The sequence below is a fragment of the Ambystoma mexicanum genome, chromosome 12, assembly GCF_040938575.1.
Source record: "Ambystoma mexicanum isolate Mex_15411 chromosome 12, UKY_AmexF1_1, whole genome shotgun sequence".
In the NCBI taxonomy this organism is placed as follows: Eukaryota; Metazoa; Chordata; class Amphibia; order Caudata; family Ambystomatidae; genus Ambystoma; species Ambystoma mexicanum.
Window position 1 is genome coordinate 1,111,940,536 of NC_090936.1, and position 18,164 is coordinate 1,111,958,699.

General features: G+C 44.9%; 1 protein-coding gene across 1 annotated transcript in view; it reads right to left on the reverse strand.

Moving 5' to 3' along the window:
* The window catches only part of KIN (Kin17 DNA and RNA binding protein), a 375,593-nt gene extending 359,533 nt beyond the window's left edge, over positions 1-16,060 (reverse strand). Inside the window, exon 1 of the mRNA XM_069629676.1 lies at positions 15,796-16,060. Within this exon, the coding sequence (XP_069485777.1) occupies positions 15,796-16,014 (219 nt within the window). The 5' untranslated portion in view covers positions 16,015-16,060. The remainder of the gene's footprint in view (positions 1-15,795) is intronic.
* Between the last annotated feature and the right edge of the window lie 2,104 nt (positions 16,061-18,164).

The window sequence follows — 18,164 nt, forward strand, 5'->3', positions numbered from 1 at the left end:
GTGTGACGGAAAGTATCAAAAGGTCTCCTGCCGGTTTTACAGTTGAAGAAAACATGTAACTGCAGGTGGGACAGTTTGTACTAAGTCTGCAAAATGGCAAAGCTGGTGCACATTCCTCAGGCACATACTAGTGCATGTAAAGGCAAGTAAGGAAACAGCAGAACATGCAGAGCACAAACAACCTTAGTGGTGGGTAAAAAAAGCGATGTAGCTTCATGGGTCGCACAGAATAAATGACTTCCTGCTGCACGCAATAAAGCTGTGTTTCGCATTCTTGTAAACATTCTTGTATTCCACAATGTATGTATATCCGTGAATGCTACCCCTAACACTAATGGCGTAGCATAAAGTGTTTGCACTGCATGTGACGACAACCAAAATGAAAGCACAAGGGACCAGTGGGCAGGCTACCGTCCTTCCAACAATTACATAGGGTACTTTCACGTACAGCATTTCCCAGGCACTCCTGTAGGGCAGCGGAGCTGTAAAACAACCTTTGCAAACCATATGCCGCGCTACAGACCCTTATCCGGCAAAGGACATTGCATTGTGCATGTACAGCACCGCGCTACTGTACAGAGGGAAGGTACTTGGAAGTGCGTGGGAACGGTCCTTACAGGAGCATTACAATGACTGGTGCCTATGGTGAAGGCCACCCAATAATTCTGTCTCCCGGCATGTCCCCTATAGTATCCAGGCAGCTGCTGCCCCTTCTGTACCAGACCTTTCCTGCCGTTACTTCTGTGGCGTGTGTGAGAACACCATAATAAATGAAAATGAACTGTGAAAGGGAAAAAGGTAAATAAAGAAAGCACCTTTCAACAACACAATTGCCAATGTACGCATGCAGGGCGGGAGGCGTGGCAGTGTAGTAAACACTGTAGTTGAATGGGTTAGAAAGGGGGGGGTCACTGAACAAAGAGGATTGTTTAGGTGTTGCAGAGCGTTTTCAAGAGTGTCACAGCAGAACACCAACTACAAAAAAAAAAATCACTACTTTCAAGAAGGGAACCAAGCCAATTTAGATGGGGTGTGCAAATATTGGGATGGCTGGCTTAGTAAGATGAACATTATAGCTGGGGAAAAGTATTCGTGCTGTGAAAAGTCATAGTCCCATGGGCGAAGTATGCCATTGGCACATGTCGAACAAAGGCACAAATACTCTTCTTTGCAATGTACCGCGCTGTCTGCATTCACTGACCAAATAGAAAAGGACGCTGCCACATCGGCGGCTGCATAATACGATAAAAACATATGCAAGAGATCGGAAACAAACGCATGAACTGAGCAAGAGCCGCCTTCATCGCAAACAGCACTTAAGGTGGTGTAACATGCTGTGCAATTTTCCCTGCACAATGAATAACAATATCGGCATGATTGCATGTCACTAAAGTGTCACAAAGAGAAACCAAAATCTGGCACTTCATTGTACCTACTCCATAGCACTGCATATGCACATGATAGATTGCAAAATGAGTAGCAACTGCACAGTTATTTCCATTCACTTTCACTCAATGTATGTTGAAATCCCCAAAAACCTGCATGCTGTGCCTCGTGAAACACACAGCCATAACCGCACCCTCTGCATTTCTGTCGACAAATACGCCGTGCAGCACAGTCTGTCTGTACACACCCCACCCACAAACGTTGGTGCCCAATCCCGTAGCCTCTGCAAGCCCATTTCTATATCCATCATCTGCAAAAGGGGCGAATGTAACACGTGCCACCCTGCAACTATCGCGATATTTGTGGACTTTTACTGCTGGGCGCCCGCGGGAGTGGGGGAATAACTTTCAACCAGGGGAGCGGACGTTGTTAGCTGTCGTGGCTCTTAAAGGAACATTTTTAAAAAAATAATGTTTAAAAAGGTGCTTTGCTGTTGGCGGTTTTCATATGTAAATGTGTGTTTTCAACATCAGCTCACATTCTTACAATAGGGTCTTCCTAATGTGTAGATGGTTAAACAACATTTTGTTGCCACTGTGCGACAAAGAGATGCCATTTGCCTTGAAAAGGTGTATGTATCGCGAAGCAATGTTCTCATTCTCACAGGAGAACATCCCAGCAGCACTCAAACAGCACTCAAGAAGTCACACATGCTTCTGTTGATGAGACCCCTTCCGACCTCTGGCTGGCGACAGAAATCATTGGAATACTTCCACACTATTCTCAGGGCTATACATGAGGAAAGCACTTTGGCAGAATGAAAAATGCGCTGCACTGCTTTAACACACGGAACAAGGCATGTAACCCATAAAGAAGGCTCCAAAGTGCACAATCACAATGTGTACAGTTGCCGAAGAGGACACGCGTCGACATTTTACAAGCAATCTGCCATAACAGCACGCTTCAACACTAAACCACAAAGCATCCACTCCCTCCAAACCGAAATTGCCAGACAAGTCTTCTTGGCGGGCATACACGCACAGATCTTCCACAAAGCCATCGCCCACGTAGAAAACTGTGCGTCTTGCCATGTTTACCAGCCGCAGTACACAAAGTAATGGGGAAAGTGAATGCCTCCCTTTCCTGTGACGTATACCCTGAGCACCTGATCGGCCAAAGGCCATAGTCCCATTTTCATTGGGCAGCATGCTGAGAAGTGCAGAATGTGGCATGTGCCTTTTTCCAAGTACTGCTTCCTATTGGCGCGCTTTCCTGTGACGCACACCCTGAGCACCACCTCATAGGACAATCGCTGAAGTCCCATTTCCATAGGCCAGCATGGTGAGAAGCGATGAATGTGGCATGTGCATGTGCCCAAGTACGTTGAGGGCCAGGGCCGGGGCTGAGTGAAGCAGGAGTCCCTCTTACTATTGCCACACACCCTAAGCATGTGATTGGACAATCCCCACAGTTCCATTTTCATGGCCGCCACTCGCAAAATCCCCGGATGTTGCTTTCAAGCTGCGTGCGGGCGTGGGGGAATAACTTGCAACCAGGGTAGGGGGGAGGAGAGTGCGTGGTAAAGGGCGACTCTTAAAAGAGGGGGTTGTGTTTTATTTTTGTTTAGATGCTTCTACAGTTATTAGCTTTTGTAAACTCTTCACTGCATCCTGTAGACGAGCAAACAAAACTGCACTGACAATGGGTGACAACAAAATGTAATTTTCTTGGAAAATCTCTGCATTTCCACAACTAATGATGTCAGTGTTGCAGAAGAACATTCCACAAGCGGACAAAAAAGTATACATGCTTCTGTTGATGAGACACCTTCCTGTGTCCGGCTTGGAACAACATCCATGAGCAGTAGGCCATACTCTTTGTGGTTTTATGGATGAGGAAAGCATCTTGGCGGTGGGAAAAAAAAAGCATCCTCACGACATTCAGCAATCTCCTCAGTCTACGGAACAAATCTAAGCAAGGCAGGTAACCCATATGCATGCTGCCGTAATGGATGACGATAACATCTACTACTGGAAAAGTGGCGAGGTCTTTGCAAAGTGCATGCATATCGGCGAAATTGCACTCATACACAGCGTTCCACGATGCGTCCACTCCTTCCAAACCAAAATTGCGGTTAAAGTGTCTTTGCAAGGCATAGTTGTGCAGATCTAGGACAAAGGGATCACCTACAGTCAACACAATGCATTTCGCCATGTCAGCCACCATCAGTATGAGAGTATAATGTACAACAGTTTCACCTCCCCTTCCTGTTAACCACACCCACACTACTTGATAGGCTAATCCCCACACTGCCATGGCAATTGGGCAAGGTGGTGTAAAGGGCAGATTTTGGCTTGTGCGCCTCCCAAAGTAGCGTGAGGGCCACACCCCTGTAAAGCTGGAGTAGTCCTCCTTCCCTTTGCACTATCTTCTCTGCAGCGCTACTTCATTGGGTTACGCGTAAATAGGCACACACGCATCCACCAATCACATTGAAGCCTCCATCATCCAACACTGTCACTCCTGTACAACACTTGAAATGTAATGTTACACATTTACAGTACAAATGTGCCATTCCAAAGCACGTCCACTACAAAGTTCAATGAAAGTATGCACGATTTCTCCATCCGCATAAATCCACATAGCCACCCTAGATGTGGCATGTGTAATCCTGAAAGTACAGCGTAATGCACTACCTTTTTGTGATATTGAGAGTGGGGTAAATAATATCAAACTGGGTATGGTATTCAGTCTTCCATCGTAGATGTATAAAGTATTTTTTTTTTTTACGTGCGTGCAAGCAATTCTTTTATATTTTCTCTTTATATCTCCCGTTCCGTTTGCCCCTCGTCAAATTTTTACCACATTCTGGTCATTCTTGCACAGTGTAAAAGAAAACGGCATTGCCAATGGCGCTCAAATAAATGCCATTTCTACGGAACCACTGCGTATTTTGCGACCTCATGATCTCATAGTAGGTGGAGAACATGCCAGCAGTCTGCATAAACTCACGCATAATTGTTTATAGCACACCTTCGGACCTCTAGCTGGGGACAAATTACACCGTCATGGACCCATTCTCCTCTTGGTGTTATGCATGAGAGAATGACCTTGGCTGTAGGAAAAATATGCATCACTGCGGTCAGCAACCTCTTCAGGTGACGGATTAATCGTCCACACGACATGCAACCCAAATGTAGACTTCCATAGGGCACCACGACAAAGTCAGCGTTCGTGACGGACGCCACATATCTGCAAAGGCGAAACCACCCCGCCGAAACTACAGTCACCCTGACAGGCCCAGAAAGCGTCCACTCCTTCCAACCCAAAATTACCAGCAGCGCCTCTTTGCACACAACACCTGTGCAGATGGCGCACAAAAGGTGTCACCGACGATAAGCACTGTGCATCTCTCCATCTCGACCACCCTCACAACACAGTATTGGGATGAAAGGGTCCCGCCCCTTCCTGTGAACCACACCCTAAACACCTAATTGCCTATTTCCCACAATTCCATTTCCCTTCCAACCCTGCTAATAATAGCAGGATGTGCACATGCGCTTTCCCCATCTACAGTGAGGGCCACGGCCCAGTAAAGCTCAGACAATACTTCTTCCCTTTGCACAGTCACTTTTTGCAGCACTCCGCCATTGGGTGCTGTCAAATTTTCAAACACACATGCAGCAATTACATACAAAACCTCTGCACTGCACACTTTCATTTCTATACACCACTCCATATTTGCCGTTAAACACTCTTAGTACACGTTCCGTTTCATTGAAAAGCCCCTCCACCGGAAACTTCTGCTAAAAAATGCATGATTGCAGCATCCACAAAGATCCTAAGATGCACCCAGCACATCTTTGCCCATGCACACAACATTGAAGCCCTTTCCACACCCACCACAACACTATACATCCAAGCAAGCGACCATGTGGGCACCTAATATTATGCACAAACGTAGCAGCACTTCTACCCAACTCGCCCATACCATAAAACACCCGTTCATGAAAATGTGTCACACTTAGCAGAATCCACAAACATACCACAGCCTGCACCACCCCTATGCACTGTCATTCACAAAGTATTATGTCACTGGCAACCTATGCACAACAGCTTCACAATATTGGGCCTACTTTAATAAATCTGCACACAGCAGAGTAACCAACCACATATAAGCTGCACTTCAACCATACCCACTTCCATACTCACATTACATACACACTGCAGCCTGCGGCCACACTGCACAACTTCTCACTGCACCATCTCCTGCCGCACACCAAATATGCAATTGCATGTTGCAACTACCACCACAACCATGGAATGCACAATACACACTTTGCAACTCACTTGTGGTGCTATGGCACGTTGACAATGTGCTCCACACCCATTCTCCAAAGATCACCACCCTGTGCCTCATGCACTGTCAATCCTGCATTGCTCCAGTGGGTGTGCTCCTTGCACACATTCCCTGCACCGTAATGCAATCATGAATGTCAGCATGTCATCAACTACCACTATGCACATACGCACCACCACTCCTAACCAACCTCCACACCGCAATGGACATGCACAGCGTTACATGCAGCAGTTACCATAATGTATAAACATTACACTGTCTCCGGCACCCCTACTCCCTTTTGGTGGCCGGACATTTCATCGAAAAAAATTCATCGATAGGACATTTGGTCGGCGTAATTTCGTCGAAAACCAAATGGTCGAATTTTTTTTTTAATTATATATATATTTTTTAGGTTGTAGTTTAGGGGAAAAAAGGGTTTTTTAGAAAAAAAAGGAGGTTGGGGGGACCCCCCCCCCAAAAAAAGGGGTAAAAATAAAAAAATAAAAATTAGACCAACCATTTGTCCAGTCGACCAATTTTTTTCGATCAAATGTCTGGTAACCCTCCCTTTCATTCACATACTATTGTCTTACCCAATTTCACTCAGAAGGTATTGTCTCACTGCCAATGTAACCACAACATTTTTTACAACATTGCCCATACTGCAAGCATTGTGCCAACGGCACACTATCCAAGCACATATAAACTGCCCTTCCACCATACCCTCTACCATACTGACAGTATGCAAACACTGCACCCATTGCCCACACTGCAGCATCTCCAACCACAGTGCACTGCCATGGAGCTATGCAGCAACAAATTGCAACAGTTACAATAATGTACAAACAAAACACTCTCTCCTGCATCCCTGTGCACTTTCAATCACATACTATGGACGTACCCAATTCCATTCACAAAGTATTGTGCCACTGACAACCTACCAACATTCTGTTTGCAACACTGGCCTATAACGGCTGTGTCATGGCCACTAGTCAAGGGCCACTACCTTTATCACCCAAAGGGTCCAAATGGACCCAGTCATAAGAAAGTGTGCTCTGCACACTTTGTGTCTAGGGCACGTGCATCCTGGCCGCGCGTGGCCATTAAGAAACATTGGAGGGCATGTGCAGAAGTCTGTGGGAGGGGCAAGGTGGAGCCACAAGCGGGGCTAAGGGGAGTGGCTGGGGCCAGGCTATTTAAGCCAGCCCCACCCGCATGCAAGCGCTTTGCGTTAGTCTGCTTTCTGCAGCGTAACGCTTACCGCCGCCTGAAGCGCCCTTACCTGTTTCCAGCTCATCATCTCAGCACGCAACTCATCAGGTTCCTGAACTTCTTCAGTGCGCACCTACCTGACTCCAGCCACACCATTGCTTGAAGCACAGCTGATCTGATTCCAACACTGCATCTTCAGCGCACATCTTACCTGTCTCTGCAATACCATCGCCTGCAGCGCATCGCATCTTACCCGATTCCCCTTGTCATCGGAGTCGGAAAGCATCCTCACCTGTTACGAGCATCTAGCTACGCAGGAGTCTTCTTCTTGCCCAGCATTCTCAAGGATCCATCCATCCAGCAATCGCCGGCAGGTCTTTGGATCGTCGCTCCTCATCTGCAAGAGAAAAGGAGCATACGAGGTTAGAAACTGTATAAATACCTTACGCTTGGGCGCGCAACAAATAAACCTTGCGTACAACCTTGAAACCCTACTTACCTTCTAAGTGGGGACTGCGCAACCCCCTCTGGCACCATTCAGACTCGCGTACAACACTGCGACTCCGTGTGGCCATCTTCACACATATTGGGGAGAGAAAAGACATTACAAGGGTTACAGACAATCATTGGAAAAAGACATTGCAAAAGGATACGGACAATAATCATTGTTACGAACACTTACCTTCAAGGTGGTTCGGTCACAGCCAGTCTGGCCTGCCTTGCACACGGACCAGTTAAGCAACTAGATCCATCAACGGCACCCATGCTGATGAGAAGCAGGACGGAGAGCTCATCCACACAAGAAAACAGGTCAGACTATATGGGTAAACGCATGCTCACCTCATTCTGGAACGAAGGGTTCAAGGGGAATCACCATCCATTTGCAGCATTCTAATTGCCTCTCGTCTTCTCTCAGGGGCAGTGCCAGCAACCAGAGCAGCACACACTACAGCAGCTGGGGAAAGAGGCTGATCCAGGGGAGTCAAGTCCAGAGAAGGCTCCAACCGTGCCCCAACGCCCCCACAGAGACCAGGTGATCATAACAGGCTGTAATGTGCTCCACAATCATTCCTTACATGTCACCACCCTCTAACTGGTGTACATTCAAACATGCATTACTGCTGTGGGTGTCCTCAAGGCCTAGGCTCTTGAGTGCATGGCCGTAGGCCGTACCCAATAGTCTAGGCCTGGAAACACACCCACAGCAACGTAATGCCACCATGCATGTCACCATGTCAGCAACTACGACAATCCACATACACACCACTGCCACCAGCACTCCTACCCAACCTGCACACTGCCATGGCGGTATGCAGCAACAAATCGCAACAGTTAACATAACGCCCATGTGGGCCGCGAACATTATGCCCATACATAACATACGTAAGTAGCAGTACTTCACCCCAACACCCCCACACCATAAAACACCTATTCACGAAAACAGGTCGCAATTAGGCCTTGAACACACCCACAGCAACGTAATGCCACCATGCATGTCACCAACTACGACCATCCACATACTCATCACCGCCACCATCACTCCTACTCAACCTGCGCACCGCCATGCAGCTATGCAGGAACAAATTGCAACTGTTAACATAATGTACAAAGAAAACTCTCTCCTGCGCCCCTGTGCACTTTCTTTCACTTACTTTGGGCATACCCACTTCCATTCACAAAGTACTGTGTCACTGCCAACCTACCCACATTCTGTTTGCAACACTGGCCCTAATGTAAACAATCTGCACACACCACACTATGCAAGCACTAAATGCAGAGTGAAACATACGTTCCTGCGGCGGGTATGTTGCAGCCCTACGCTCTTTAGTGCATGCCCAATACCCTACGGCCTTCGCCCATGAACCCAATAGTGTAATCCTTCCACAGATCCACTGCACCTTCATTCACCCATACATGCCACCATATGCCCAACTACCGCATTCTATCTGCAGCGCACAGCCACCTGCACTCCTACCCAACCTATGTCATGTGCAATTCACTCCCATTCTGCAATTGACCTGCCACCACTCACCACGGAAAGAGGTCGCTGCAAACAGGTCGCGGCAGAAGCTATGGGGCCGTTACGACGGCTGCCTCCAATCACCACACAAAGTACTCGCCTATATATGTCACAAGAACCACTTCTCATTCGCCCACCCGGTCCCTCCCTTATTTCCGCCAACACATTTCTTTCTGTACGGTACATTTTCCATACCCTTCCGCCGCTACACTCTCCTCCAATACACCATGGCGGCTTTCCCCAGAAATGTTGATGCACACTCAGTTTCCCTGCAGCCAACCACCGGCCGCGTCCAAACTTCTACGAAAGCACGCAGTACCGCGAGCCAATGACACTTCTGTCACAGAGCCAACAGGGAAATGGGTCCGCAGAACGGACCCAGATATCACATTTTTTGGGACGTGCATTTCAGTTCTTTGAAACAAAATTACTGGTCGGATTTCTACAAAACACACAAAAGCGCGCTTTCTGACCCAAGCCCCCGCTCCTGCAGCAAATTTGGTGAAAATCCGTCCAGCCTGTAGCCGTGCGCAAAGTTTGTCCACATTCAGTCTATGGAAAAAAATAATGTTAGGGACCCGCTATAACTTCGCTCCCCCGCACGAAACCTCGCCCAACTTGGCGAAACAATTCAGAGCCGAGCATATACTTCTTTTGCAAAGTTTGGTGCAGATTTGTCCAAGGGGAGCGAAGTTATAAGCCACCGAAAAAGTGCTCTTCCTATGAGTTTAGCAACTTAAGCATAACTTCACCCCCGCTACCGCGGGCTGTGTAATATACACATACATACATACACACATTACTATTATTGCACGAGAATAAAGCATGCAAACATTCTAGCCCCAGCTCATGAGGTCAAAGACAGAGCCAATGAAACCATGAGAAAGGAAGTGTTCAAGGGAAGGCGAGTAATGTTTCCAACAAGGAGTTACAACGTTCAACTATCAATGGACAGTTCATAATGGTGGGAACGGTAAGTTGGTGCCAACCGAGGAAGTCTTTGGAAAAGGATGTAAAGTTATAATTTGTTGCCACACTGTGAACACCTCACAACAATTTAGTCTAGAGGATACAAATTACAGCGAGTAGCATCCAATCAACATCATGAGACAGAAGATGATCTCAGTGCTAATGAATTAATAAACTGATGTCTGGGCATGGTCACGAGGGTAGAATAAGCCAATAGGGTTAGGTATTGTATAGATTCACCTATAGCGGAAATGACGTTGCCCAATCACAGGCTGGGAATATGAAAATGATCCTTAACATTGGTTGTCACCTCACCTCTCAGTCGTACTATAAATGCAGCCATTTTATGAAGCCATATTGAATATTTTTTTGACCGGGTTGTGTTGTAATAAACATTTGTTTTTCTCACATCTGGTGCATTCCTTTTTGGCTCTTCGGACTGATTTTTTATTATTGGATTTGGGACTTACAATTGGTTGCTTGGGTTTGGAAAGTCTTTGTAAAGGGACCATAGGACCAAGGTGTAGGGGTACAAATGTGCTCGCGATTTTCTATTAAAAATTAGTGTTTGTACATACTGTACAAAATGGGCATTTTCAGCAGCACTAATAACCAATTAGTATGCAGCACACAAAATTAAACATTAACTTGGTGCTCACAGAAGAAACATATTATTAGTGACGCTATAAAGGATTGGTTGGAGAGTGTCAGGGCGGACCCCCAATTACCTTCGCCCAAACATGTAAACTGCCTGAGGAACAAGTACATGTTTTGTACTGAAAGTAAGGTTTATTATACAAAGTTTCTGGGGAGCAGTTGGATAGTCCCGTGGAACCAAGCCAAACCAAGTCTCAAAGAACTACATCAATTGTTACATTTTCTATATATTTTGGCAACAGTTAAAACACTCCCAGATATTTTACTAACACCCACTCCTCAAACATGATTGGACAAAACATTTACAAAGAACTTCCATCTTTTACAAATGCATTCTTTCTCATTGGTCATTAACAATCTTTACAACTATCTTCAGATCATATTCGAAGTCCGCCTTTACAGGGGATTGGTCGTGGTAGGTCGTAACATCATGGTACAATGAAGCATGAACATACAACATAATTAATTACTTAGTAACAACTGGCCTAGAGCCTTTAACCTTAAACGTGATTTGCAAATAGTCCGCTCGGATATTGTAGCAATACGAGGAAGGGCTGAACAAACAGGTTTTCTTTGAACTACAGACTGCAATCTCATCCACCCCAGACTCCTGCCTCCTCTTAAGACATTCTAATTTATGCATCCACTACTCCAGCACGTACAGCCTGTAGTTTCACCCTGTGAAAACAATTGAACTCTGGAAACCCAGGCCTCGGCCCCCATTTTTAGCCGCTCCAAACAAATGGTCAACTGCCGCTCTGCGACATCAATGCAACAAGCAAGATTACAACTGTTACTTTTGGAACTGTTAAACCATAAACCTTTGCCCTGCGCACTAGTTGACAATCTACTGAATGACTCAATCTTCCTCCTTCAACCCCCCAGGCCCGAAAAATCAGAATGTCCCAGCTGCCTAAAATGCATCGTGTAACTGCAAAGTCTGAATAAACTCACAAAACCCCACTGCATGCAGATTTATATAAACTCCTTATTAAACTTCTTTCATATTCTTCTCTGTGTGCCTTATATAGCTAGCTCCATGTATGTGTTTTATAAATGTTATTCCTTGTTTACCGCGGCATCTCAGTACAGGGTCCACTCTGCATGCACGTTGAAACCCTCTCTGTCTCCCAGTTTCCATGTGTTTCACAGCACCCTGCGTGTAGGGTCCACTCTGCATGCACGTTGAAACCCTCTCTGTCTCCCAGTTTCCATGTGTTTCACAGCACCCTGTGTGTAGATTGTGTTCATGTTCCATTTGTAATTTTAACATTTTATCTTTCTACGAACATTCAACTCTAATATGTATCAATTCTAGACAAACAAACAACACTAGAAGGTAACATACCATCCATAATTAACTATGCTCGATACATGACATTGCAACATAGCGCCCAGTTCGCTGCCACCCCCAATCAACAATATGGCGTGTGCAACATGCGCCCCTCGTAATCAAGGGGACCCTTGCTGACCACCCCAACATTAGTCATAGGAGAAGAAGCTGACAGGAACTCTTCAAAGCATTAAAATGTCACTTATTTGCCAAAGAGGGAGCTCTCCTTGCCCTCTCCCCAGGACTCCTGGACACCATGAAAATGGCCACAGTGCAGGAATACAAATTGCAATAACATAATTCCCACCAGTACTGCATAAAAACGCAATGATGTATATTTGTACAGTCTCCTATTTGGTTTGAAGCACCTGCCTCCTAGGTTTTGGTTATATTTGCAAATGTTTTTGTTCCTGGCCTATGTCTCGCTTTGTCCATACCTCAAAGTGTCTCACCACTTGTTCTCTTCTTTGTCCTATTGTGCAGGAACCCATCGGGGGACATCTGACACCTGTAAATGTGCTAGTGTGAGTCGTTGCTGATCAAAAGGGACGTTCCTCAAATATATACAAAAACAAAGGTCAGCTGCTTTGAAGTTTGACAGCTGGTAGGATGGAGTCAGTATTTCTTTATTTATGTATTTGTAGAGTGCCTTAGGTCCAAAGGAAAACTGGCGCTACACAAAAACATAGAAATATCACAGCCAAGGACAAGCTTAAAACAACAGAAAAACTGTAAGATCAATAAAAGACTTGACACTAAAATACAGAGGATAAAACTAATTAAAAACCAGATAAAAATACAGTACAAGAATAAAATACCAGCCTCAGCAAATAAAATAGCTAAAAGAGGCAAGACAGCCAAACGTCAGCTACAAGACTAGATAAAAACCAAAGAACTAGGTTAAAAAAATAAAAAAATTATTCACAGCCTTTTGGTTCCAGTGCTAGAATATAGAGTAGTGAGGGTAGTGGCCATCATTGTCTGGTGCCTCATTTTAGAGGGAATGATGAGACTCTGTGGGTCTGTGCGTTATTGAGGCTCTGAGGATGTGATGAAGGCATCTCCAATCCTATGCCAACTCAGTGCTTTAAACATAAAATTCCATTCTGAGCGATAACACCCTTTTTCAGCATCTAAAGCCATTATAAGTCTGGGTTCTAGAATAGGGAAAGGGGGGCTATGATGTCACCAACGAGTCTAGTGTTTGTGTTGCTGTATCTCCCTTTTATGAAGCCGACGTTATTGTTTTGAATCAGGAATGGTAGGTTTTTCTCTAGTCATGAGGCAAGAATGTTAGCGTATATCTTGCAATCTGCATTTATTAATGATATAGGTCTGTAATTGTTTGGGTCAGTATTACCTTTGTTGCTTCTCGGTAAGACGAGAATGTTGGGTTCCTCAAAGGTTACAGTAGGTGGTGCTTTGTTTCGGAGATGGTCATATAAGTTTATAAGTTTGGGGGTTAAGGTATTCATGAAGGTTTGGTAAAATTCTATGGGGTTCCCATTAGGCCCTGGTGTTTTTTTTTTCCTTCATAGAGGAGATTGCATTCATTATTTCTTCCTTTGAGACCGGGTAATTCGAGCTCTTTAGGTCTACTTTTTTTGTTTATTTTATTGGTATGTGGTCCAGGAATGGGAGTATATCTGCCTCGGAGTTGGGAGATAAGGAAGTATCGGATGGGTAAAGTATGCAATAGTAATCCACAAATACCTGTGCTATCTCTGCCAAAGTGAGTGTTTTCCATAGCTTTTTCTTGATGGAGTCCATTTTTGTTTTTTTTCGTTCCTACCCTTTACGTATCTGGCAAAGAGCCTGGCAGCCTTATTTGAGCCACCATGTTATTTTGCCATAATATTTATCATTGTTTATGTGGCTGCAATAGTTGATTTTTCATTAAAATCAATTTCTGATTTTATCAGAGTCTTTAGGGTGGATATTGAATTATCTGATTGGAAGTGTTTCTCTGTCTGTCTGATGTTGATAGAGGAGTCCTGCAATTCCCTCTCATATTTTCCCTTTTTACTTGCAACTCTTCTAATGATTTCGCCTCTCAGTGTAGCTTTGAACGCATACCACGTTATTTCCATGCTGGCATGTTCAGTTTGGTTAATCGAGAAGAACTAAAAGGCCATTATTTCATTCATAAAATCTGTGTTTTTGAGCAGCATTGTACTTTAACACCATCTTTTATTGCAGTTAATGGTAAAATTATCATCCACTACCAGTGAAACAGCTGCATGGTCCAACTGACAATCGGTTCTATCTTAGTATCAATTATATTATTCCTGCTATGACTCCCAGTTAAAAAAATAAAATCAATACTTGTGCATGTCTTGGGAGTGCTGGAGTAGTATGTGAAGTCCCAATTCCTCTGGGTTCCAGAGGCTCCAGATGTCAGGTAGGTGGAGTTTCTTTACCATTTTTAACAGTGATTTGTAAGCCTTCCATCCAGAGAATCTTACTACTATGATTAAATTACTATCGGCTAAGGATTTTTTTTTTTACTTATTGAATTCCAGAAACTTGACTCACTTTATGTCATTGTGTGATATTTGTTGTCATTGATTAGCACTGACCAGGGTAGCCATCTTCCTTCTGAATCAGATTATGTGTGAGTAATAAACACCTTAGATGGTGCCTTACTAAGAACGTGTAATAGGGTTTTTTTGTATTTTGATGGGGTTATTTAGTCCCGCCCCCCACCGTTCCATGATATTATATTAAGTAGCATTGGTCCCCTCTGCTTTTCGGAGATAGTTCTGTAATGGTCCCCCATGAGAATGTTTAAATGCATACAATTCACTGTTTGCATCCCATGAAATACCATAAAATTGAAGCAAATTAATGAGATCACCCATTTGATGGGCGAGACTACTATGATCACGGATACCTTTTAGCAATTTAAACCACCTATTATACTGTACCTCCAGAAGGCACTGACTACCAAAATGTACGTTAACATACAAAGGTAGTATTAAAAGCCTAAAGATGGATCGAAATGAGCAGCTCACCCTCGAAACAACTAACCAAGGCAGCCCCATTCAGCAAAGGTTACGAGACCAGAAGGTGAGTCATCTTATACCGTAGAAAACAACATTGTGTAACAATTCCTTTTTCTGCATAAACACTATCAAACTTCCGTTGTTGGGAAATGTTAGGCACATAGCAGAACGTGAAGCAAGGTGTAAGGACTGACGCATACTGCAATGGTTACCACATAGTTCAGTGTTTGGTTAAAAAGGAACCTGGGAATGTTGAGTGTTTAACACGGAGAAAAGAGGATGTAAGGTGAGAGCGGTTGTTGCTTTGAGCGAGTGCTTGTGAACGTTTGGGAGTGCGTGATCTGAGTCGCAATGTTTTTATACATTGTGAGAGGGTGGTTTGTAATCGAGAATGGGGTGTGGATATGATTGCGCAGTTCTATTGAAGGGCAAATGTCTGGTGTGTTAATTACTTCCTTAGCTTTTCGCATTACCCTTCTATGATAACCATACAGAACAACACCATAAAGCACTTCCTATTCAATCGTGTCATACCCCCTTCAGGAGAGCAAATGTCTCAATGTTAGAGATCTGTATGGGGGAGTTGGGGGTAATAGGTACAAATCAAGCTCATTAAACTCATTTCTATGAAATTAGCTTTAGCCTTGGTGGTTTCGAATTTCTTATAATCTTATTCCATGGGAGATAGAGTACTATATTAAGCAAGATGAATGTGCATTGTGCATCCCCTTCAAACCGTACTCAATGGACTTCACAGGGTGCCCCTAGTAAAGGCATGGATAGCGTTTGATGAGCTCAATTAGACATGAGAGCTCGGATATAAGCGAACAGTCCCCACCCACCCCCAGTCCCATACTCCCTACCCTCTCACCTCGTCCCTGCACTGCTTCTGGCACATCTGGCAGTACCAACGCAACTTTTGCAGCCCCTTCGACTTAATGCGGTTGGCTATGGATTTAGGACTGAGGAAATCGCCTTTCCCCATGACGACCAGCAAGGACAGGACACGCAAGGGCCTTGGGACACAAAAATTGCAAATGAAAAGGTAGAAGATGCTAGGCGAAAAGATTGACGAGGGCAACCCTAGCATGAGCAAAAACCTAAACACTACCTAGCACCGCCCACAGGGCAGCAGTGGAAACACGGAAAGGACAACTACGCTAAAACCCGTCTTGCAAAAGGAACTCAGCGGTCCCAGTAGACTAGAGTTTCTTTCCGTTGAGCGCAAATGAACATAGTAGCACATCAATATTTATCAATTTCACAGTCGAGGTACTCTCTCGTACTCATTAAAATGAATATCTATGTTTTAATTAAAATCCTCAAAGTAGATAAGAACAATTACAGTAATGTATACTTTCAAAATTAAATATACCTAAACGTTTGTTTACCATGATTTAAAGATGAGATGTATATGCCTTGCCTATGGTACTTTGAAACATGAGTAATTACAAGATGGCCGCTATAGTGTCTTGGTTTACTCGAATGGGCTTTGTACGCCACGCTCGACGCTAACAGCTGTCTTCCGTATCATTACGTCTTTACGTGCATACAGATGCAGGACGCTAAAGGAAGCACATCTTACCTCGCTTCGAAAGTTATTACGTTATCTTGTGGTTTTACGTCTAAATAATTACTGCATTGGAGCGCAGAAAGATGGGATGTGTGAGGAGGGACACACAACACAACTTGTGTTTTCGTTTTAGGTCGAACCCAACCCGTTCACCGCTAATGGCCATAACAATCCTAGAACCATAACACCCACTACCTTTGCCTCCTGGATCTCTTTGAGGCAGTTCTATCGTGCAGCAGCATCAAACGTTGTGCTGTATGCCAAGCTGTCAACCTTTTGTGAAGCCCAGGCAAGTGAAAACACCCAATTTGATTTTTGGCGGATGGAAGTGATAAGATGTGCTCTGGGGTGAAATAAGTGCACCGAGCCGCATGTAGGTATAGCAAGACTTTACTGGATTAATACATAAGCTAAGTACATATGGAGGAAATAAGTTGAGTAGATAGGCAGGGGGAGACATCCACCTGCCCCCTCGTCCGTTAAGCTTCAGGTCCCAACTGAACACTGTGCAACACAAACACACTCCACTCATAACATTCTATCATAGACACAAGCATACATACCAACAAACAGGAAGCAAGACTCAGACATAACAGAAAGCCCATTGATTTACGAAGACATGCCAACATTCGGGAGCCCCTGAGAGGGAGGTTTCACCACAGCAATCGGGAGAATGTATTTTTCGCATAGGATTGTGTTGTGAGCACGGGTGGCCAGGGAAACGGGATAAGAAAGGAGCCAGTAGGTAGGTTTAGGGGTAACCTGCTCCCAACATGGGATCCACACCCTCATCCGAGGAAGCAACCGTCTCTCTGATGGTCTCCTGAGCAAGCGCATCACAGAGGCATTCAAAGGATGCTTCTGCGCGACCTGTTCCTTGAGCGCGGCAGCAGACACCCACAAGCCTTCACAGGACAGGCTCGTGTCTGGAAGATCCCTGTACACACCTTCCCCCTTAATTAAACCAACTCAACACATAGTCTTTGAACTTGATAGGCAGTCGCTGGATTTGTTCACCACCTTCCTCTTGCCTGATCTTCGGCTCATCACTTCTTTGCAGGTCGGTCTCATCCTGCCCTTCCGATGATCCTTCCCGAGAACTTTTCCTCATCACTTCTCCCTCTGCACAATCTACACTCTGTCCTCCTACATCATCACTCTCAAGTGAGGGGTCATTATTACTCCTCTCAATTTCCTCCCGAGACCCCACATCAACAACTCCACTCGTACTATTCCCACCATCACCAAGCAACTCTTGTAGGGAGTCTTTGGGCACTACTCCTCTAGACCCACACTCCATTTCATGACATTTTACCAATTGACGTACACTGGATTTTGTGTTATCCTCCAATACCACAACTGTACGTAGGACCCTGCAAATCCTCCTAGGAGCAGACAAATATAGGGTGACTACACCCCTCACCCGGTCAAAATCACCAGCCACAAATGGTGTATTACACACACTTCCTACTATCATACAACCGCTTATACCTCTCCTGGCATTTCCCTGCCCCAGCCATTCCGGGGTCAGCTCTACTACCCCTCAATGCTACAAAAGGCGTAACACCTGTAGTGGAATGGGGTGTGGTTCTGTAAGCCCAGAACATATCCTGAATTAAACTCACCACATCCAAATCAGACATTTTGGCCAGTTGAAGCGTCCCTTT